The sequence below is a fragment of the Oncorhynchus masou genome, chromosome 32 (genome assembly GCF_036934945.1).
Source record: "Oncorhynchus masou masou isolate Uvic2021 chromosome 32, UVic_Omas_1.1, whole genome shotgun sequence".
Lineage (NCBI taxonomy): Eukaryota > Metazoa > Chordata > Actinopteri > Salmoniformes > Salmonidae > Oncorhynchus > Oncorhynchus masou.
In genome coordinates, this window is record NC_088243.1 from 41,230,988 (window position 1) to 41,255,775 (window position 24,788).

Here is a 24,788-nt window from a genome sequence, read left to right on the forward strand (position 1 = left end):
ATCTGATATTGGATTATGTTAGCCTAATGATTTGATTTGTAATGCTTTTTCATTAGTAATTTTTCCTGTCCTTTGTGTGAACTTGCCTTCCCTAGTTTGCCCTCCTTGGACGTCTGGCCCATGAGGTTGGCTGGAAGTACCAGGCTATCACAGCCACTTTGGAAGAGAAGAGGAAAGAGAAGGCCAAGATCCGGTACACCAAGAAAAAGACAGAGATCAAGCTGTCAAAGCTGGCAGAGAAGAACGTGGAGAGCAAGATTTCAAAGTACACTGCTGTCCTTAAACAATATGGTGTCCTTGTCTGAGCTTGTTCATGGTTGCCTATAAAGATAGATAAATGTTTGACTCGCTTGATTTCTTGGCATGTTTGAGGTGCATGAAGTTGACATGGCGTTCTTTGTGAAGTAAAGTAATGAGCAATTCATCATGGCATGTAGTTCTACAACAAGAGATGAAGTGTTAAGTTTGAACACAACAGAAGCATTTGGAGCAACATCCAGATTGTAAATTTTTCAAGAAGACCGACTAATTTTGCGTATGACATTTAGCACAACGTCAATTCCATTCAACACGATGGCCATGTGTGGTGCTGTCGGAAACCCCGCTTATCAAATACGTGCGCGCGACTGGCGGTTGGAGAGGAGGCCGCGTCAATTGCCCTAGCTGTCAATTCGCCAGTGTGCAAACCAAAATAAACAAGAACCCCACTTAGGAACACTCCACATTTGTTATATTGTGACAATTTAAATTTTCAGTTATACTAGGCTTTGTGGATCGGTAAGTGCTTCATGTTTTTCTGGTATTGTGGAGAGTAAAGGATTGGCCATTGCAATACTGAAGCGACTAACGCTCGCTAGCAACGCTTTAGCAGTACTACTAGCTAGCAAGACAGCTACAGGCCCGTTGGATAGGAGTTGAACAATAATGGGGTAAAACGCAATCAAGTGGCATATTAGTCATACCTTATTTTTTTTAAAGCTTATATCTAATAGCAAAGGACCAGTATTTTAAGAAAATTGTCAATTTAATTCTCAGTTGCGGGGTGGGTCGGTCGCATTTTGTATACAGTACGAACCAAAACATGACTCGAGACAAACCCGCATCCCCCTCCCATATATATATAACATACAGATAGACATGCGTCGTGCAGTCCAGCGAGTAATAGACGTGTCGCTCACATGCAAAATATATTGCGAACGACTAGGAGCTAGCAACTTTGCTAACTTTTAAACTGGGACGTTATTGAAACAGCATTTCATACATTAAAATGCGTTTCAGCATGGCTCGTGAAAAAGTAGCCCAACCTGGACTCGGGTAGACTAAACAAAGTGAATACGGGATGCTCCAATTGTTACATTTCGTGTGATATGTTAATTTGTGGAGATCCCATAATCCATTTCGCATGTCACGAATTACGATTCGAATGATGCTTTTGTATATAGTGTATGTGGACACCCCTTCAAACGACTGGATTCGGCTATTTCAGCCACATCCGTTGCTGACAGGTGTATAAAATCGAGCACACAGCCATGCAATCTCCGTAGACAAACACTGGCAGAATGTCCTTACTGAAGAACTCAGTGACTTTCAAAGTGGTACGGTCATAGGATGCCTCCTTTCCAACAAGTCAGTTCGTCAAATTTCTGCCCTGGTTAACTGGAAGTGGTGTTATTGTGAAGTGGAAACTTCATGGTTTAGACTAGGCCCTGTATTTCCAGTGAAAGGACATTCTAGACTGTTTTGTGCTTCCAATTTTGTGGCAACAGTTTAAGTTCCTTTGCTGTTTCAGCATGACAGTGCACAAAGCGAGGTCCATACTGAAATGGTTTGTCGAGGTCGGTGTGGAAGAACTTGACTGGCCTGCACAGAGCCCTGACCTCAACCCCATCGAACACCTTTGGGGTGGATTGCCACGCTGACTGCGAGTTAGACTTAAACGCCCAACATCAGTGCTCAATCTCACTAATGCTGTTGTTGTTGAATGGAAGCAAGAACCCGCAGAAACTGTTCCAACATCTAGTGGGAAGCCTTCCCAGAAGAGTGGAGGCTGTTTTGGCAGCAAAGGGGGGACAAACTCCATATTAATACCCATGAGATGTTCGACGAGCAGGTGGTCATGTTATACATTTTTTATTTGTTGTGGCTAACATTAGCTAGGTGGGTAATGTTAAAGGGGTACTTGGGGATTTTGGCAATAATGCCCAATCTACTTTCCCAGAGTCAGATTAATTTGTGGATACCATTTTTATGTCTGCAGTTTGAAGGAAGTTGCTAACTTGATACTCCAAGACATTTAGTCATTGCGCTAACGCTAGTTAGCATTGGCTCACAAAACTACCTCTAACTTCCTGCATACTTGACACACACCACCTTTTTATTTAAAAAAATCTATAACAGCTGTGACAGAAACAGGAAGTTCCGGTGTAATTTTATTAACTCCGACAGATAATTTGTTCGTTCGACATGGTGGCATCTTTTTTTGTCAGAAAAAATTATTATGCTGAAATCTCGTGGAAACGTCTTCATGTGCAAATATTGATATAATAACCATCATATGAAAGTGAATTTGGAGTCATGCGATGTGTGGTGTCGTCATTCCACTACGACTCTGGAAACCATGTAGTATATTAGGCTTCAGATGAAATAAGTTATGAGCTTCACACGGTGGTGAAAGTGCACGGTAATGAGGTTGATGCTGCTTTCCAATAAATATTGAGGGTCTTATTCTGGTAACATGATGATCTATGCTTGACTGTCGTTTGACAAAAAAATATTCTCCCTCTTATCCATAACAATCTCATTAAGTAGACTAGACAACCCGCACAGCCTACTCGCACTGTAACTGCAAGCTGTTGGCTCGAGCGCAGGTGCCAAAACCAGATTAGGCACATTTGCAATTTAACGCAACAGTTTTTGAGACAACTATCTGTAGAGTTAACAATGCAGTGGAAACAAATTTAATTTTAGATTTGTATTTGATGCATGAAAACTTAAGCTTTTGTGTGCACTACTTCATCACGAGCTGATTTTTATCCACAACAAGTCCATTTGGTGGAAACATATCACTGGTGGAAAAATGCGCATATTTTTTAAATGCAGATTTTAGAATATTCACATGAAAATCTGTCATCAATTGTATGGAAACCTAGCAACTGGCACTTAACTCCTGTTTTGTTTGCAGTGTAGATAGCTAATATACCAAGTTCAACTTCCTATTTTTCCCATTTGAAATATGCATCCACTGAATTTCTGTTGATTTAGGTCTGATCATTCTTTCTCTGCTGGAGGTTTATTGGGCTATTGTACGACAGTAACATTAGCTAGGTCAAGAGGCAATGGCAAATAATTGTTAGTAAGGCCTACTTTAATGCAGAACAGTTGCATTTGACCCTTTATCTAACGTATTCATATCCATATTTGGGCAGACAATACTATTAGACTGTTTGTAGAGTAGCTAGTATAGTATTATGTCGTGCATATTGTTTGTGAATTCATGTGCGGCATGTATACTCCTTCATGTGTTTTCTAGTCACAGCCATGATGCAGTGATATCTCTTGATTCCCATCATTTGTCCCTTAGGAGAATGGCAGCTAAGGTGAATGGCAGTTCAGCTCTGGTTAAAGAGGACGAGGAGCCCATGGACATAACTGTAACACACACAGAGCTTTACCAGACCCTCATAGACGCAGGCCTTCCACAGAAAGTGGCGGAGAGCCTGGATAAGATATTTCAGACTGGTAAGTGCAAGGGGGGTTGTTCACAGTACTACTTGATGGCATTTCATGATATTTCAAAGACCTCATAATGTATATTTCTGCAAGCTCAAGAACACTGTATCAACCGAAGGATTCCACCTTGGTCAGTGGTCATATGATTTACGTCACTTTGAGTAAAGGGGTCAGTATGTGCATAGCTGTGCAATGGTGACATGCTGAGCGACATCATGTTTCAATGGCTCTCACAAGGAATATATGACTCTTATCAAATGTGACCCTATAAGTAGAATTTCTCTCTGTGTGTATAATAATAAAATATTAGGTGGGTTTTTACATTTGTAGCTATTTCACACATGTACAAGTGTGTGTTGTATGTGTGAATTAGGCTTTTGTTTTTTTGCATATCCCACACCCTGAGACACCTGGCTGTGACCCCACTCTCCAACAGTATCAGCCATTATTAATGGAGACTGGAGCAATTAGGGTGCCTTGCTCAAGGGCACCTCGGCAGTTTTTTCACCGTCTCGGTGATTCTAACCATCGACCTATTGGTTACTGGCCCAGCGCTAGGCTACCTGCCACCCATTGTGTGTGTGTTGTCTGTGCATTCTAGGACTGGTGGCTTACACTGACCTGGACGAGAGAGCCATTGACGCCCTCAGGGAGTTCAATGAGGAGGGAGCCTTGTCAGTGTTACTGCAGTTCAAGGAGAGTGACCTGTCACATGTGCAGGTGAGCGGTCTTGTCCACACTGTCCATCAAAAGTAGTTACACAAAGAAGCTAACAAATAAAATAGTTATTTACACTTAAAATCTATTGGTGCTCTCTTTCACAGAACAAAAGTGCGTTTCTCTGTGGCGTGATGAAGACATACAGACAGCGAGAAAAGCAAGGAAGTAAAGTTCAAGAATCCACAAAGGGACCTGATGAGACTAAGATAAAGGTGAACAAATTGTTTCTTATTTTTTCCGTTAAGTGCAGTAGCTTTGTTTTAACATGGATGGAAATATGTCATGTAGGTCTCTGAATGAATGAATGTATATGTTGTTAATGCTGTCTAGGCTCTTCTGGAAAGAACAGGTTACACTTTGGATGTCACCACAGGACAGAGGAAGTATGGGGGCCCTCCACCTGACGAGGTGTGCTCAAGGGCCCAGCCTGGAATCGGAACAGAGGCAAGAAGCACAAACTTTACTGGTTGTGAAAGACATAGCCATCTCATGTATTGGCTGTTAGGACGATGTCCTCTCAATTATTGGCTGTTGTAAAAATCTTTGTAACCTAATGGAAATGAATGCTGGTGAAAGACTGTTAAACATCTAATATGCCTTTTCACAAACAAACCTCTTAGATTTCTAGGGAGCACCATCTTATCCAAGTCAAATACAATCAAAGTTACACAGTATGTCTATAATTTGAAATTTTTATCTTATCAATGCAGGTATTTGTCGGCAAGATCCCCAGGGACCTGTATGAGGATGAGCTGGTCCCTCTGTTTGAGAAAGCCGGTCCTATTTGGGACCTGCGTCTGATGATGGACCCCTTTCTCTCGGGTCAGAACAGAGGATATGCCTTCATCACCTTCTGCAATAAAGATGCTGCCCTAGAGGCTGTCAAGCTTGTAAGATTTCCCCTTTTAATCACCAGACATAAAGAGCATGACTTGGTAATTAACAGTATTTGCTTTGCTATCCTTGCACCTTGTAGATAGGTGGATCACTTTGTCTCATCATACCAGAGTTATCTGGGAAGTATAAATGTGCATGACTTACCTGTGTGGGGTTACATTTTGAGAACACTTTATCTTTATCTTTATCTTTTTGTTTTAGTGTGATAATTATGAAATCCGGTCAGGTAAATACCTGGGTGTCTGCATCTCTGTCGCAAACAATCGTCTGTTTGTTGGGTCAATTCCAAAGAACAAGACAAGAGAAAGCATATTGGAAGATTTCAGCAAAGTCACAGGTTAGAGAAAGATTAGTACCATTTTTCTATTTTTTTTTGTTCCACTTAATTCTAAATAATGATTTATATTTGGAATATCGGCTGACAAGTCAAAGGAATTTGCCTTCAGCATATAATCACATTACTTTTCCCACATTTTGTAGTCTTACAGCTGAATTTAAAATTGATAAATTTGAGATTTTAGTCACTGGCCTACACACATTACCCCATATTGTCAACATTTTTCCACATTAATTAAAAATGAAAAGCTGAAATGGCTTGAGTCAATAAGTATTGAACCCCAGTTTTACAGCAATCCTAAATAAGTTCAGGACAAAAATCTGTACTTAACAAGTCACATAAGTTGCATGGACGCACTCAATGTGCAATAATAGTGTTTAACATGATTTTTGAATGACTTCCTCATCTCTGTACCCCACACACAATTATCTGTAAAGTCCCTCAGTCAATCAGTGAATTTCATGCAAAGATTCAACCACAAAGACCAGGGAAGTTTTCCAATGCCTCGCCAAGAAGGGATCCTTTTGGTAGATGGGTAAAAATAAAAAAGCAGACATTGAATATCCCTTTGAGCATGATAAAGTTATTCATTACACTTTGGATGGTGTATCAATACACCCAGTCACTACAAAGATACAGGCGTCCTCCCTAACTCAGATGCTGGAGAGTAAGGAAACCACTCAGGGATTTCACCATGAGGCCAATGGTGACTTTAAAACAGTTGCAGAGTTTAATGGCTTAATGAACTGATGGTTCAACAACATTGTAGTTACTCCACAATCCTAACCTAATTGGCAGAGTGAAAAGGAAGCCTGTACAGAATACAAATATTCCAAAACATGCATCAAGGCATGTTTGCAACAAGGCACTAAAGTAATACTGAAAAAAGTGGTGTGTTTGCAGCAAATGCAACACATTACTGAGTACCACTCTCCACATTTTCAAGCATAGTGGTGGCTGCATCATGTACATTTACATTTACATTTAAGTCATTTAGCAGACGCTCTTATCCAGAGCGACTTACAAATTGGTGAATTCACCTTCTGACATCCAGTGGAACAGCCACTTACAATAGTGCATCTAAATCATTTAAGGGGGGGGGGGGGGGTGAGAAGGATTACTTATCCTATCCTAGGTATTCCTTGAAGAGGTGGGGTTTCAGGTGTCTCCGGAAGGTGGTGATTGACTCTGCTGTCCTGGCGTCGTGAGGGAGTTTGTTCCACCATTGGGGGGCCAGAGCAGCGAACAGTTTTGACTGGGCTGAGCGGGAACTGTACTTCCTCAGTGGTAGGGAGGCGAGCAGGCCAGAGGTGGATGAACGCAGTGCCCTTGTTTGGGTGTAGGGCCTGATCAGAGCCTGGAGGTACTGCGGTGCCGTTCCCCTCACAGCTCCGTAGGCAAGCACCATGGTCTTGTAGCGGATGCGAGCTTCAACTGGAAGCCAGTGGAGAGAGCGGAGGAGCGGGGTGACGTGAGAGAACTTGGGAAGGTTGAACACCAGACGGGCAGATGGGTATACTTGTAATCGGTAATCGGTTTCAGGATAAAAACAAAACAGAATGGAACTAAGCACAGGCAAAATCCTAGAAGAAAACCTGGTTCAATCTACTTTCCACCAGACACTGGGAGATTAATTCACCTTTTAGCAAGACAATAACCTAAAACATCAAATCTATACTGGACTTTCATACCAAGACAGTGAAGGTTCCTGAGTGGCCGAGTTACAACCAACTTGACAGAGCTTAAAGAATTTTGAAAATAATAATGTGCAAATATTGCACAATCCAGGTGTGCAAAGCTCTTAGAGACTTGCAGAACTCACAGCTGTAATCACTGCCAAAGGTGCTTCTATAAAGTATTGACTAAGGGGTGTGAATACCTATGTAAATTAGATATTTCTGTATTTAATTTTAAATACATTTTCATTATGGGGTATTGCGTGTAGATGGATGAGTAAAAAATATATATAATCCATTTTGAATTCAGGCTGTAACACAACAAAATGTGGAGTAAGTCAAGTGGTAGGAATACTTTACTTTAGATGGAGATTTTCAACAAGTTATTAAGCTATCTGAGAAGATCAGTAATTCGGTATTCATGCTTTAATACCTGCATACTCCACCTAGACATAAAGACCTGCCATTCTTTCTCTGTCTTTTATATTGTAATAATGCACAATTATAATTAGGTGGGTGCGTACCCTTGATCAATTAGGGCTAAGTGCCTTGCTCAAGTGCACATCGGCATATGCTTTATTTAGCTTGGGGATTTGAACCAGCAACCTTTTGGTTACTGTCTCAATACTTTTAATTAACTGCTAGGCTACCTGCCGCCGTACTGTACCGTTTGGTACAGCCCTGTGTGTTCTGATATTCACCCTAAAGGATTTCATTAATCATGAAACTTACCGGAGACACACTTGACAACCACCCAGTGACGACATATCCTCGTCAATCATATTATACGATCAGTGTAATGGAAGCTTGTCTAGGATTTATTTGACCATGCACTTCTGTTTGCTTCCACCAGAGAGCCTCATGGAGGTGATACTCTACCACCAGCCAGATGACAAAAAGAAAAATCGTGGCTTCTGTTTCTTGGAATACGAGGACCACAAGTCTGCAGCCCAGGCCCGTCGGCGCCTCATGAGTGGCAAGGTGAAGGTGTGGGGGAACCCTGTTACTGTTGAGTGGGCAGACCCAGTAGACAAACCGGATCCAGAGATTATGGCAAAGGTGAGATCTTAAAGACCTGCACCTCTGGGGTCTAGTGTCTGAACACAGCAATGCGATGATAAATCACAGATACTAGGGTGTAGAGAAAATATGCAGATATCTTTCATTTAGAAATAAAATGGTCATCCTTGGTCAGAGAACCACTTCTAAAGGCTCTCTTTTGGTCTTGCACCAGGTAAAAGTGCTGTTTGTGAGGAACCTGGCCACACCAGTCACAGAGGAACTCCTGGAGAAAACCTTCTCCCAGTTTGGGAAGTTGGAACGGGTCAAGAAGCTGAAAGATTATGCCTTTGTGCACTTTGAGGACAGAGATGCTGCCGTGAAGGTGAGTACAGGCGTCTTCTACGCCTCCTTTGAGTATGCATGCTGTGTGTTTGCCTTGTGCTTATGGAGAATCTCTGGGAAATTCATTTGGGGAAACCCACCCCCGTTTAGGCAATGCAAGAAATGAACGGCAAACAATTGGAAGGCGAGGAGATAGAGATTGTTCTGGCAAAGCCTCCGGACAAGAAGAGGAAAGAGCGGCAGGCCCAGAGACAGCCATCCAGGACCACAGGGTGAGTAGTGTTCGACCACACCTAGCGACACCCAGTCTGCTTGGAGTGGCTGGTGTGACGGTCTTATGACCTGTTTTTGTGTTTTGCAGTGCCTTCAGAAAATATTCATTCTTATTCCACAGTTTGTTGTGTTATAGCCTCAATTCAATTTTCTCACCCATCTACACACAATACCCCATAACGGCAGAAGGAAAAAATGTTTTTATTGAAAATGAAATACAGAAATACCCCAGATTACAGCTGTGAGTCTTTCTGGGTAAGTCCCTAAAGCCCTGTTCACACTGCAGGCCTTAATGCTCAAATCAGTTTTGTTTTTCAAATTCTTTTTGGATTCTTTTTGGATTACTGACTGTCCCGAACTGTCCCTGACTGTCCTGACCAAATCGGATTTGTGTGTGTTCAGACATCAGTCATTTGCTGACGAGGCTACGCTAGATGTCATAGTAATTACGGTTGTGTGTGCAGTGGTGTAGGCTTTTTGGTGGTGGTGCTTGTGCTTCCTATCACTCAGAAGTTATGTAGCAAGCTAAGGTGACAACAATGCCTACCATTACTATTTCCAAGTTGCTTTGAATGTTCAAAATCATAGGTTAAGAACACTTTCAAAGCCTCAAAAGATAACATGATCCAACTTGATACAAGCAAGTCCTTTTTGGCTAGCCACAGCATTCAACTAGATAGCTAGGTAGCTATTTAGCTCTCTAGCGCATGCACTAATTTGTTTGTAAACCATTAACAAGCTAGTTAGCTACCTCATGTTCATATCAAACTGTCAACAGAGTAGCTAGCAAGCAAAAATATATGCCAAATAACTGTCTAAAAGCCACTTGGGGGCAAATAAATCAGATTTGACCGTTGAAACACAAGTCACATCGCCAGGAATCAGATTTGTATCTGACTTTAAACCATTTATGAAACTGTTCCTCAGCCACTATGGAACATTCACTGTAAGTGTAGATTTGGCCTTGTGTTTTAGATTATTGTCTTGCTGAAATGTGAATTAATCTCCCAGTGTCTGGTGGAAAGCTGACTGAACCAAGTTTTCCTCTAGGATTTTGCCTGTGCTTAGCTTCATTCAATTTCTTTTTTATCCTGGAAAAACTCACCCGTCCTTCACGATTACAAGCACCCCCATGACATAATGCATCCACCACTATGTTTGAAAGTATGGAGATTGGTACACAGTAATGTATTGTATGAAGTTTGACCCAATCGTAATGCCTTGCGTTGAGGACAAAAAGTGAATTGACCCATTTTATTTCAGTATTACTTTAGTGCCTTGTTGTAAACAGGATGCATGTTTTGGAATATTTGTATTCTGTACAAGCTTCCTTCTTTCCGTTCTGTCAATTAGGTTAGTATTGTGGAGTAACTACCATGTTGTTGGTCCATCCTCAGTTTTCTCTTATCACAGCCATTTAACTCTGCAACTGTTGCAAAGTCACCACTGGCCTCATGGTGAAATCCCTGAGCAGTTCCTTTACTCTTAAGCAACTGAGTTAGGGAGGACACCTGTATCTTTGTGGTGACTTGCTATATTGATACACCATCCAAATTGTAATGAATAACTTCACCATGCTCAAAGGGATATTCAATGTCTGCTTTTGAATTTTTACCCATCTACCAAAAGGATCCCTTCTTTGCGAGGCATTGGAAAACCTCCCAGGGCTTTGTGGTTGAATCGTTGTCTGAAATTCACTGATTGACTGAGGGACCTTACAGATAATTGTATTTGTGGGGTACAGAGATGAGGTATTATTAGTTATTCAAAAATCATGTTAAACACTATTGCACACAGTGTCCATTCCATGCAACTTATTATGTGACTTGACTTGTAAAAAAGGGATTGAATACTTATTGACTCAAGACATTTAATTATTTATTCATTTTTAATTATTCCACTTTGACATTGTGTGTAGATTTTAAATTCATGCAGTAACAACAAAATGTGGACAAAGTTGAGTGTACGAAACATTAGGAACACCACCTCTTTCCATTACATAGACTGACCAGGTAACTCCATGTGAAAGCTATGATCCCTAATTGATGTCTTCTGTTAAATCAACAGTGTAGATGAATGGGAGGAGACAAGTTAAAGAAGGATTTTTAAGCCTTGAGACAATTGAGACATGGATTGTGTATGTTGGCCATTTCAGAGGGTGAATGGGCAAGGCAAAATATTTAAGAGCCTCTGAACGGGGTATGGTAGTTATTGCGATGCGTACCGGTTTGAGTATGTCAAGTACTGCAACGCTGCTAGGTTTTTCACGCGCAACAGTTTCCCTTGTGTATCAAGAATGGTCAACCACCCAAGCCAACTTGACACAACTGTGGGAAGCATTGGAGTCAACATGGGCCAGCATCCCTGTGAAATGCTTTCAACACCTTGCAGAGTCAATGCCCTGACAAATTGAGGCTGTTCTGTGGGAAAAAGGGGGTGCAACTATATATTCCTGTCTGCACATAAAAACCTGTCATGTTGCCTCTCTTGCTTTGTTGTCACAGGTATGATGATTACTACTACTACTATCCTGCTCCACGCATGCCACCTCAAATGCGTGGCAGGGGGAGAGGCGGGAGAGGTGGATATTCATACCCACCGGACTACTACGGTTATGAGGATTACTACGATGATTACTACAGTGGTGGTTACGACTACCATGACTACAGAGGTGGCTACGACGACCCTTACTACGGTGGTTACGATGACGTCTACGTGCCGAGAGGAAGGGGCAGGGTGAATCGAGGTGCCCCCCTCCCTGCCAGAGGCCGAGGACCACCACCCCCTCGTGGCAGAGGTGGCTACGTCCAAAGGGGGGCTCCTATGGGCGTACAGAGGGGGAGCCGTGGGGGCCGGGGAGGCCCGCCCCAGCTGCAGAGGGGCCGCGGCATCAGAGGGGCCAGGGGGAACCGTGGGGGCAACGTGGGCGGAAAGAGGAAGGCTGACGGTTACAACCAACCAGACTCCAAGCGCCGGCAGACCAACAACCAGAACTGGGGCTCCCAACCCATTGCCCAGCAACCCCTGCAACAAGGTGGCGACTATTCTGGTAACTATGGTTACAATAATGACAACCAGGAGTTTTACCAAGATTCTTATTGGCAACAATGGAAGTAGATAAAAAAATGAACTTTTGAATGCCTGTATGTTAGAGCTGGGCGATATGGACAAAAATCCATATCACTATAAATTGACCGAATTATCACGATAACTGAATTGAACGATATGTTTAACTTTAAAGGTCCAATGCAGACGTTTTTATCTCAATATCAAATAATTTCTGGGTAACAATTAAGTACTATACTGTGATTGTTTTAAATTAAAATGGTCAAAAAGAAACAAAAATAGCTTCTTAACAAAGCAATTTTCAAGCAAGAATTTTGCTAGGACTGTATGGGAGTGGCTGTTATTGGCAGAGAGATGTAAAACTTTTTATTGGTCTATTAACCAATTTACAGGCAGGCCAAAACATTTTACTTTTCAAACAGCTCTTACACTAAAATGGCATTATTATCAAAATTTTCCCTGTATTATTCCAACTTATGAAAATGTATGTGAAACACAGCCAAATCGCATTTTTAGACTGCACTGGGCCTTTAATGTGCACCACATGTTTCGATATTACCCTTAAAACTGCTACTACTACTTTGAATGATATACCTATCCATTTTCCCATTAACAGTAACCCATATTAGCAAACGTATTTAATTTGAAACTGTATAGGTTATATATCATGATCAACTATAGCAGCAAAATGTCCACGATAAGTGGACGGTGTCGATAATTTTCAGTTTATCGTCCCAGCTCTACTGTGTGTATATATCAACCTTCACATTCTAAGGAAATTGTAACAAAAAATGCATGTTTAAATTGGCTTAACATGACCCTTTTTGAAATATAGATTGGTTTCACTACAGTAACCAATATGGAGCAAAAGAGTACATATCAAATAATTTGCTTAATTTGTTCTAATCCTTTTTTGCTTTTCTTGTGGCTACTTGGGACATCTTGGGCTTAAAAAGCAAGCCAATTATTTTATTATTTTTAAAAGTAAATTATAATTTATATATTTTTTAAGTTGGCATTTATAGGAAAAAGCGGACAATAATTAAAAAAAATAACAATTATTTGAGAAAGCATTTGCAATCATGAGAACCATTCAGTGACTGGCGACCAACCCCTTCCCAGAACCCCCTCCTTATTGGACATTTTCCTCCCCTACCTCTGATAGGTAGACATAGGACATTGCTTGTACAAGGCTTTAAAGTGAGAGCTTGTTGCAGAGGTGGGTAAAAAAGGAAAATTTGACTTTTTCATGTACCGTAACAGTTGAGTTAAAGTTGTATGTTTAGCATTTGTAGAAGTAGACAAACTATGTTTTTCTAAATGTGTTACTACAACTTCAACTATTTTCTCTCACATTTCCCCTTTTAGATAATGGGTCTGGCAAAACCTTAATCGCCAAGACAATTTGTTCTTTGTTGTGTTTGTATTTATAAACATGTTATTGTTACCTTTCAATAAAACTCAACCATACTACAATGAATTATCAGCTATTTCAAATTCAGTCGTGGAATATTTTGATCAGACCAATTTTTATCTCCATGTTTGGCCTCGAATGTGAGATTGAATTTTTTAAATGAAAGACACAGTACAACTACATCTATTGAGATCAAGTAGTTATTTCACTGATGTTGTACTATTCTGTTTGGGCATCTTTACACCAAAAAGTGTAAGTTGAGTGACCAACGCATTTACACCAAACACCTGGCAGTTCACGCTAATGTGCTCTTTCCTGGTCCATCTATTACCTGGCAATATAAATAGTACAGCATCTTTTTCTTACATTTTTTTTAGCGTTTTGATTTCTTATTTAGCTACTCTCCCATTTTATTTTGTGTTTTGTTTAAGTTTCTCCTTTTATTCCGAATTACCCCAGGTGAAGACGCGAGAACGGCAGCGGTTGAGTGAGTGTGGAACACATCTATTCTCTGCTGTGTTCTTCCCCAAAGAAGGGTGAGCCTGGTTTACCTCTTCACTGCTAAACTGGCGCTACCCCTCTGCTGAGGGGCCTCAGCCTACATCACTTGTTTTGCTCAGTAAAATAATACACCACTTTGATTACATCAGCTAGTGTCTGATTTTAATTTATGTTAAAAATGACAATTAGTTTTCTAGTAAACACCTCTAGTAAACACAAATTCTGGTAACATGAATGGGAATTTCAGCTTAATACTAAGAGCTACACGTGTGAACAAAGATAATGCTGTGGTGTGTTTACTGAGTAAAACATGGAGAATAGCGCTTTCCTCTTATGAGGACTTCAGTCACAAAGCTTCCCAAAACTAGCACTGCCTTAAACAGATATTAGACTACCTTGCCAGAGACCAAAGATGGGTACAGATGGATGCATATTATACTAGGTGTCACCTGTTGTTTAAAGTCAAAAGTTCACTGCCATCCTGAATAAGAATTATAAGAGGGCAGACGAAAAAGACTAGCCTGCACTCAGGACAATCCTGTTTTATAGACCTATCATGTCCCAAATGCTCATGTCTAAATTTGGAAAACCAGTGATCCTCTGAACATTGTGATAAATGTTTTTCTGCTCACCATTTTGATTCTCGAGGACTAATGCAATTGGAATATTATGTCTGCTGAACTTCTCATGGAAGGACCACACGATTGGCTAATCTGTTTGTACGGACTGATTGGATCCTGTTGCCTCATAATGGATCTTTGGAAGTACAGATGGACTTCATGATCTCTGATCATTGTCTCTACTCTGGCACCCTATCTAGGGTGTATTCAGATATACATCAATTTCAAATTTTCCAAACCTAATTTGTTCAAGGGCACAGAAATTCTATGCCTTGGAGTTGAACCAACAACCCCTTCAGTCATTTGTTTATACCCTCAGACATTACTTTGCTGATCAGATATGTCTTCTGACAGACTATTAGATGGACAGAATATAGCCGTTAGCTTGCTACTATTGTATTATAGGCAAAATACATTTTGTTTACAATAGGACTGCTTGTCTAGTGTTTATTATTTTACTTGAGGTTAGTGATATTTGATGTGTTAGTATTTTCGATACAATGGCATCTGGTGTGAGTTTTTTCTCTTAGTACAGTTGATGGTCGACTTTTACTAGAGAGACATATGATAATACAATATTTTTTTCTCCATTATTAATATTGCTTTGTACGAAAAGGAAATGTTTTATACAGTGCGGTCCTAAATATTGACACCCTTGATAAAGATGAGCAAATATTACTGTATAAAATAATTCAAATACTACAATGAATGCAAATAAATTGGGAAATTATATATAAATTATATATTATTTTTTATACGAATACAATCATTCATACAGAATCCTTCTAGATCCTTGGTGTCCTTCGTCGTGGAAATAATATATTTTCCCACATTGTTTGAGTATAGTATTATACATTTTATATAGTATTTTTTGCTCATCTTTATCAAGACACTAATTTGCTTGAAATCAATTGAAAAACATTTGTTAACAACATGTACAGAAAATGTTTTATACTCAGTTTGCAATGAGATTTTGCAATTAGAACCAAATCACCACTGAACCAGAAGTGAAATACAATTGATTATTACCATGCTACAAATGATTCAACAACCAAACAGTGCCAGAGCACCACACCCAACTTTTCAAATTCACGACCAAAACTTTTTTGAATCTAACCTGTGGTTTAAAAAAAAACAGGAAAGGAATCAACAAAAGAATCTGATTAATTTCAGATGACTTCCAGAAAGAGTGATGCAAGTACTTCCGTATCATATTTTAACTCCTTGTTTTTGTCACCTGGCTTATCTATCAGGGTGCGTGTCAGAGGTGGCCCCGACCCAGTCTTGTCACGATGTGGACTTGCTAGGTGGGGCTCGCAGTCAGAGGCAGCTGTGAGGACTATGGGGGTAAGTTTAGGACGTTTTCTTCCGAAACCGTTCTCTTTCACTGTTTTTCTTACACTTCCCATTATTCAGGTTTCACCAAATTCCTGTGGGGATTAAGATCCTGAAAGCAGAAGTCAGTTTCTGGTTGAGGTAAGAGAGAAAAGTATCCCTTAACCCTTTACAAGTATACGGGTTGAAAATGGCAGTAATGGGCACTGATAAGCGCTTAAATTGGAATGCAGTGGCTGTACAGTAACATGCTATAAATGACGTCAGAGCACAGGCTCTGCGCTTCACAGCGCTGTGTGGGTTTTGACTGACAGCCTTTCTGAGCTTGAGCACCGCATGCGACAAGACATTATAATAAATACTGCTTTGATGTCATACAAGCAAGCCAAATACCTGTAAGTCCAAATGTGCATTTCCATATCATAAAACTCATGTCATATACAGTGTCAACATTTATGATGACTGTTTGTACAGTTACAAGATGACATAGTGTCATACCCTGGGTTGTTCTGAACAGATGGAGCCTATGTTTGTCTATTGTGAAGAAAATCTCGCCTGAATGCACCTCATGACTCCTTTCTATGCGCACCAAAATTACAATCTGTTTCTCTGAATTGCTTTGTGAAAGCCTAACACTGTAAGATCATATTTTACAACTTAGCTAGTCATGTTGGCAATAAAACCAGCATTTAACAAGCCCACCTGACCCGGATTGCAATTTATAATGTGCTGTTTTTGGGTTGCATAAACAACAACAGTAATTGTGTGATTGCTGGGTTGTCTTCCAAACAAAACAACTACAAGTGTGCTTGGCCTAGTTCCTCAACAGCACAGCTAGGAGAGCTAAAGAAAAACCTGAACACCAGTTAGTCCTCTCATTCAAACCCTTATATTGCACCTAACCCACATTTTCCAGGAATATTCTTATGTTAGTAATGGATCCAGACTATTTAAGATTTCGTTATCAACAAGTGCAGCAAAAAGTACAGCAAATGTCAAATGCACGTTATAAGACCCAAGTTGAGGACAAAACAGTTCACCTGACACAAGACTGAATCCAAACATTACACTGTTTGATTTACAGTGCATTCGGAAAGTATTCAGACCCCTTGACTTTTTCCACATTTTATTACGTTACAGCCTTTTTCTTAAATGTATTAAATCGTTTTTTTCCCCTCATAAATTTACACACTACCTCATAATGACAAAGCAAAAACAGGTTTTTAGAATTGTTTGCAAAATTTCTTTTTTTTTACTGAAATCACATTTACATAAGTATTTAGACCCTTTACTCAGTACTTTGTTGAAGCATCTTTGGCAGTGATTACAGCCGTGAGTCTTCTTGGGTATGACGCTACAAGCTTGGCACACCTGTATTTGGGGAAGTTTCTTCAATTCCTTTCTGCAGATTCTCTCAAGCTCTATCAGGTTGGATGGGGAAAAATTATGTATTCACCTTATTTGTTGGATATGTAAAAAATTATTTACTTAACAAACAGTATGATATTTCCATCCTGCTAATTCTATGTTTTATGGTCCCCACTCTAGCACCCTGCAGCTAGTCGGTGTTGAGGACATGGGTTTTTACTAGAGATAGCTTGAAACTGACAAATGATTGATGTTGGTGATAAAAACCTAAAAGCTGGCATTCTATAGACAAGATGTGGTGTGTGTGTGATCCGAGAGAGTGATAGCCTAGAAGAGTTTATAACAATGCCTCATTGTCTCATCTTCCTGGCATCTGGGAAACTAAGCCAGGTTGGGGGTAAAACACCATCCTGTGTAGATAACCAAGGTGGCTTATGGGAGATGGAACCATTGTGACGAAGCATTTGTAGGTCCTATATAATATCAGTTTTGTTCATTTTCAGTTAGGCTCTCAGCCTAACAGTCAGAACAAGTGTTGGGGTGACGGTTTCATTATTGCAATAATTAATCAATATTAATAAAGATGATTGTTTGAAGAAATGATCATGTCTCTCTCAGTCCTGAATTTCCATGACACGCTGCATAGCTATTTTCAGGTCTCTCCAGAAATGTTAAAGTCCGGGCTCTGGCTGGGCCACTCAAGGACATTCAGAGACTTGTCCTGTTGGAAGGTGAACCTTCGCACCAGTCTTGAGGTCCTGAGCGCTCTGGAGCAGGTTTTCATCAAGGATCTTGCTGTACTTTGCTCTGTTCATCTTTCCCTTGATCCTGACTAGTGTCGCAGTCCCTGCCTCTGAAAAACACCCCCACACCATGCTTCACCGTAGGGATTTGTGCCAGGTTTCCTCCAGACGTGATGCTTGGCATTCAGGCCAAAGAGTTCAATCTTGGTTTCATCAGATCAGAGAATCTTGTTTGTAATGGTCTGAGAGTCCTTTATGTGCAACAACTCCAAGTGGGCTGTCATGTGCCTTTTTACTGAGGAGTGCTGCAGAGATGGCTGTCATTGAGTTTGGACGGGCGGCATCTCAAGGATTATCAATAGAAAAAGGATGCACCTGAGCTAAATTTCGAGTCATAGCAAAGGTCTGAAAACCTACTTTTTTTTATACATTTGCTAAAATTATAAAAACCTGTTTTCGCTTTGTCATTATGGGGTATTGTGTGTAGATTGATGAGAAAAAGCATTAATTTAATCAATTTTAGAATAAGCCTGTAATGTAACAAAATGTGGAAAAAGGGAAAGGGTCTGAATACTTCCCGAATGCACTGTAAATTAAACAGTGTAATGTTTGGATTCAGTCTTGTGTCAGGTGAACTGTTTTGTCCTCAACTTGGGTCTTATAATTTTCCCATAATCTCCAAAATGTTCCCTTTCAATTGCTACAATGCGTATGCATATGCTTTTCATAAACAGTTACATATTAGACAGAAACAGTTACATTTAGCCCTGTCCATATTGGCCAATTTCCACAAGTGTAAAGGGTAGATAAGTTCACTTTGGAGTTGGGAGAATGTTTGAGCTACTCGTAGAAAGAATACAGTCACCCCCCTCCAAAAAAGTCCCTTATGTTCTTTATCAAAAGCCTTAATTTACAGAAACCTACACTAAACACCTAACATTCACTGCTTTTATCAAATGTAATGTATCATAAGGATTGGCAATTGTCAAGCAATGCATTTTAGAAGGGAAAATAAGAGCTCTGTAAAAACAAAAAGACCTCATTGTACTCTAAATGTGTTGGGTTTGAGCTTACTCCAATACCCACTGCACATCAGCTACCAATGTTGGGAGTTATTACTTTTTTTCTCCTCTTTGGGGTTAAATTTATCATTACATGATTTCAATCCCATGCCCCTTAGGTAATTGAAGATTGATTCATTAACATGACTTCACTTGGCCACTTAAAATGGAATTGAGAGAGAAAAACAATCTTAGTTTTGCAATTAGCAAATTCATAGCTCCATTCATATTATGTTAGCCATAGGCATTTTCCTTTTTACTGCCGTAAAAGGTTTCACATTCAAAAGACCATGCATGGAATTTGTGCATGTAGATCAGATTAGTATGTTGGAGCCATTATCAGTTTTAATCACTTGTGTTTTAGAAATTATTTCAATTATGACTTGCATGGTTTTCATAAATCCTATTGCATTAATAAAAGCTCTTTAAATGTAGATTAGGAATTTAAGTCAGCACTGTTGATGCAGATCCAGAACATGGACCGATCAGATGCTTTAAAGCCCGTTCTAGACCACAGAGATTGGTACACATTGACTCCTGTACAGTGAGTGTATAAAATATTAGGAACACCTTCCTAATATTGCGTAATACCCCCCTTTGCCCTCAGAACAGCCTTAATTCGTCAGGTGTGGACTCTTCAAGGTGTTAAAAGCGTTCCACAGGGATGCATGTTGACTTCAATGCTTCCCATAGTTGTGTCACGTTGGCTGGATGTCCTTTGGGTGGTGGACCATTCTTGACACACACGGGAAACTGTTGAGCGTGAAAAACCCAGCAGCGTTGCAGTTCACAACACAAACTGGTGTGCCTGGCACCTACAACCATACCCCTTTGAAAGCACCTAAATATTTTGTCTTGCCCATTCACCCTCTGAATGGTACACAATCCATGTCTCAATCTTCTCAAGGCTTAAAAATCCTTTAATCCTTCTCCTCCCCTTCATCTACACTGATTGAAGTAGATTTAACAAGTGACATCATTAAGGGATAATATCTTTCACCTGGATTGACATGGTCACTCTATGTAATGGAAAGAGCAATGTGTTCCTAATGTTTTATACACTCAGTGTATATACAGTACATTCAGAAAGTAATCACAGCCCTTTACTTTTTCCACATTTTGTTGTGTTCCAGCCTGAATTTATAATGCCATCTTTAATTAATCTACTTTATTATGTTCGTTTTCCGACCATGCAAAATATAGCCTCATCCAATATTTTTTACTAGGGGTGCACATACTGTTAAGTGTTGAGGTTTGCAAGCGTGATTGAATGAAAAGAGATGATAGTACTTTTGTAATCGTTTATCTTTCTTCCCATGAATCTTGCCAATTTCATTGGTTGGCAAATTTCCTTTGTGAATATGTTGACCTGATTTATTCAGTAGTCACAAAGTAGAGTTTGAGAGGAGCAGTGGTGTAAAAGTACTTGAAAGTACTACTAAGTAGTTTTTTGGGGTATTTGTACATTACTTTACTATTTATATTTGTACAACTTTTACCTCACAACATTCCTAAAGAAAATCATGTACTTTTTACTCCATATATTTTCACAGACACCCAAAGTACTTGTTACATTTGGAATGCTTTGCAGGACAGGAACACTGTGTAATTCACACACTTCTCAAGAGAACATCCCTGGTCATACAGTGGCTTGCGAAAGTATTCACCCCCCTTGGCATTTTTTTCTATTTTGTTGCCTTACAACCTGCAATTAAAATACATTTTTTGGGGGGTTTGTATCATTTGATTTACACAACATGGCTACCTCTTTGAAGATGCAAAATATGTTTTATTGTGAAACAAAGAAGAAATAAGACAAAAAAACTGAAGAAAAAACTAAACAGAAAGCGTGCATAACTATTCACCCCCCCAAAGTCAATACATTGTAGAGACAATTTTTGCAGCAATTACAGCTGCAAGTCTCTTGCGGTATGTCTCTATAAGCTCTAGCCACTGGGATATTTGCCCATTCTTCAAGGCAATACTGCTCCAGCTCTTTCAAGTTGGATGGGTTCCGCTGGTGTACAGCAATCATTAAGTCATACCATATATTCTCAATTGAATTGAAGTCTAGTCTTTGACGAGGCCATTCCAAGACATTTAAATGTTTCTCCTTAAACCACTCGAGTGTTGCTTTAGCAGTATGCTTAAGGTCATTGTCCTGCTAGAAGGTGAACCTCTGTCCCAGTCTCAAATCTCTGGCAGAATGAAACCGGTTTCTCTCAAGAATTTCCCTGTATTTAGCGCCATCCACCATTCCTTCAATTCTGACCAGTTTCCCAGTCCTTGCTGATGAAAAACATTCCCACAACATGATGCTACCACCTCCATGCTTCACTGTGGGAATGGTGTTCTCGGGGTGATGGAGGTGTTGGGTTTGCGGCAGACATAGCATTTTCCTTGATGGCCAAAAATCTCAATTTTAGTCTCATGTGACCAGAGTACCTTCTTCCATATGTTTGGGTAGTCTCCCACATGCCTTTTGGCGAACACAATGTGTTTGCTTATTTTCTTCTTTAAGCAATGGCTTTTTTCTGGCCACTCTTCTGTAAAGCCCAGCTCTGTGGAGTGTATTGCTTAAAGTGGTCCTATCTCTGCTTTGAAGCTCCTTCAGGATTTTCTTTGGTCTCTTTGTTGCCTCTGATTTAATGCCCTCCTTGCCTGGTCTGTGCGTTTTGGTGGGCGGCCCTCTCTTGGCAGGTTTGTTGGGGTGCCATATTCTTTACATTTTTTTAATAATGGATTTAATGGTGCTCCGTGGGATGTTCAAAGTTTCTGATATTTTTTTATAACCCAACCCTGATCTGTACTTCACCACAACTTTGTCCATGACCTGTTTGGAGAGCTCCTTGGTCTTCATGGTGCCCCTTGCTTAGTGGTGTTGCAGACTCTAGGGCCTTCCAGAACAGTTGTATATATACTTAGATCATGTGACAGATCACGTGACACTTAAAGTCCACCTGTGTGCAATCATGTAACCTCTGAAGGTAATTGGTTGCACCAGATCTTGTTTAGGGTCTTCATAACAAGGGGTTAAATACAGTTGAAGTTGTAAGTTTACATACACCTTAGCCAAATACATTTCAACTCAGTTTTTCACAATTCCTGACATTTAATCCTAGTAAAATTTCCCTGTCTTAGGTCAGTTATGATCACCACTTTTTCAAAATAATAGTAGAGTGATTTATTTCAGCTTTGATTTCTTTCATCACATTCCCAGTGGGCCAGAAGTTTACATACACTCAATTAGTATTTTGTATCATTGTCTTTAAATTGTTTAACTTGGGTTAAATGTTTCTGGTAGCCTTCCACAAGCTTCCCACAATAAGTTGGGTGAATTTTGGCCCATTCCTCCTGACAGAGCTGGTGTAACGGAGTCAGGTTTGTAGGCCCCCTTGCTTGCACACGCTTTTTCAGTTCTTCCCACAAATGTTCAATAGGATTGAGGTCAGGGCTTTGTGATGGCCACTCCAATACCTTGACTTTGTTGTCCTTAAGCCATTTTGCTACAACTTTGGAAGTGCTTGGGGTCATTGTCCATTTGGGAGACCCATTTGCGACCAAGTTTTAACTTCTTGACTTATGTCTTGAGATGTTGCTTCAATATAGCCACATAATTTTCCTGCCTCATGATGCCATCTATTTTGTGAAGTGCACCAGTCCCTCCTGCAGCAAAGCACCCCCACAACATGATGCTGCCACCCCCGTGCTTCACGGTTGGGATGGTGTTCTTCGGCTTGCAATCCTCACCCTTTGTCCTCCAAACATAACGATGGTCATTATGGCCAAACAGTTCTATTTTTGTTTCATCAGACATTTCTACAAAAAGTACCCTCTTTGTCCCCATATGGCAGTTTTGGAGCAGTGGTTTCTTCCTTGCTGAGCAGCCTTTCAGGTTATGTCGATATAGGACTCGTTTTACTGTGGATATAGATACTTTTGTACCTGCTTCCAGCAGCATCTTCACAAGATCCTTTGCTGTTGTTCTGGGATTGATTTGCACTTTTCGCACCAAAGTATAGTCATCTCTAGGAGACAGGACACATCTCCTTCCTGAGTGGTATGACGACTATGCGGTCCCATGGTGTTTATACTTGTGCACTATTGTTTGTACAGATGAACGTGGTATCTTCATGCATTTGGAAATTGCTCCCAAGGATGAACCAGACTTGTTGAGGTCTGCATTTTTTTCTGAGGTCTTGGCTGATTTCTTTTGATTTTCTCATGATGTCAACTAGAGGCACTGAGTTTGAAGGTCAGCTTTGAAATACATCAACAGGTACACCTCCAATTGACTCGGACTAATTGACATCATTTATCAGAAGCTTTTAAAGCCATGACATAATTTTCTGCAATTTCCAGTTTCCAATTTCCAGTCTGTTTAAAGGCACTGTCAACTTAGTGTATGTAAACATCTGTCCCACTGAAATTGTGATACAATGAAGTATAAGTTTAATAATCTGTCTGTAAACAATTGTTGGAAAAATTACTTGTGTCATGCACAAAGTAGATGTCCTTACCGACTTTCCAAAACTATAGTTTGTTAACAAGAAATTTGTGGAGGAGTCGAAAAATAAATAATAAATCATTTTGATTTCACTTCACCAATTTGTACTATTTTGTGCATGTCCATTACATGAAATCCAAATAAAAATCGATTTAAATTACAGTTTGTAATGTAACAAAATAGGAAAAACGCCAAGGGGGATGAATACTTTTGCAAGGCACTGTACCTACTGCCTCTGATCTGGCGGACTCACTAAATACATGATTTGTTTGTAAATGATGTCAGTGTTGGACTGTGCCCCGCCTTGCTATCCGTAAATAAATGTTAAAAATTGTGCCTTCTGGTTTGCTTTATGTTTTATCAATTACATTTACTTTTGAAAGTTAAGTATATTTAAAACCAAATAATTTTAGACTTTTACTCAAGTAGAATTTTACTGGGTGACTTGAGCTTTTACTTGAGTCATTTTCTATTAAGTTATCTTTACTTTTACTCAAGTATGATAATTGGGTACTTTTTCTGCGACAGGAGATGAGATGTATTCATTTTTTCATTCATCATTCATTAAGTCATTCATCAATAAAACATGTTTTTAACTGTCTGACTTGGGTCTGTTCTTATTCTGTGTATCACACCCAGGGTTTACAAAAAAAGGTTACTATTTACTAATCTATTATGTTACCAGGAAAAATATTGTAATCCGATTACAGATACTTTTGAAAAACTAGATGATTATTTACTATTTTCTACATTTGTAGAATAATAATGAAAACATCACAACTATGAAATAACATGTCCGGAATCATGTAGTAACCATCAAAGTGTTAACGAAATCAAAATATATTTGAGATTCTTCAAAGTAGCCACCCTTTGCCTTGATGACAACTTTACACACTCTTGGCATTCTCTCAACCAGCTTCACATTGAACGATTATCTTGAAAGAGTTCCCACTTATGCTCAGCATTTGTTTCCTGCTTTTCCTGCAGTCCGACACATCCCAAACCATCTCAATTTGGTTGAGGTTGGGAGATTGTGGAGGCCAGGTCATCTGATGCAGAACTCCATCACCCACCTTCTTGGTAAAATAGCCCTTACACAACTTGGAGGTGTGTTGGGTGATTGTCCTGTTGAAAAACAAATGATAGTTCCACTAAGCCCAAACCAGATGGGATGGTGTATTGCTGCAGAATGCTGTG

The 24,788-nt window shown here is 39.9% G+C and overlaps 2 protein-coding genes across 5 annotated transcripts in view; both read left to right on the plus strand.

Annotated features, from left to right (window-relative positions):
* Positions 1–342, plus strand: part of LOC135526079 (large ribosomal subunit protein uL13-like) — a 2,948-nt gene extending 2,606 nt beyond the window's left edge. The window contains exon 7 of the mRNA XM_064954163.1: positions 96–342. Within this exon, the coding sequence (XP_064810235.1) occupies positions 96–305 (210 nt within the window). The 3' untranslated portion in view covers positions 306–342. The remainder of the gene's footprint in view (positions 1–95) is intronic.
* Positions 343–442: 100 nt separating this feature from the next.
* On the plus strand, positions 443–24,192 carry LOC135526078 (heterogeneous nuclear ribonucleoprotein R-like). Of its 4 annotated transcripts, XM_064954162.1 has the most exons (14): positions 443–777; positions 1,790–2,110; positions 3,581–3,738; positions 4,331–4,449; positions 4,554–4,661; positions 4,780–4,893; positions 5,160–5,339; positions 5,548–5,683; positions 8,213–8,418; positions 8,594–8,743; positions 8,854–8,975; positions 11,481–12,025; positions 13,916–13,992; positions 15,831–24,192. In XM_064954162.1, exons 2-13 carry the CDS (start codon positions 2,091–2,093, stop codon positions 13,945–13,947), a joined length of 1,890 nt encoding a protein of 629 aa, XP_064810234.1. In that variant the 5' UTR covers positions 443–777; positions 1,790–2,090; the 3' UTR covers positions 13,948–13,992; positions 15,831–24,192. The 4 variants fall into 4 exon arrangements, with proteins under 4 accessions (XP_064810234.1, XP_064810231.1, XP_064810232.1 ...); XM_064954159.1 differs by lacking the exons at positions 13,916–13,992; positions 15,831–24,192 and having other exon boundaries at positions 11,481–13,539; XM_064954160.1 differs by lacking the exons at positions 1,790–2,110; positions 13,916–13,992; positions 15,831–24,192 and having other exon boundaries at positions 11,481–13,539.
* Positions 24,193–24,788: the final 596 nt, after the last annotated feature.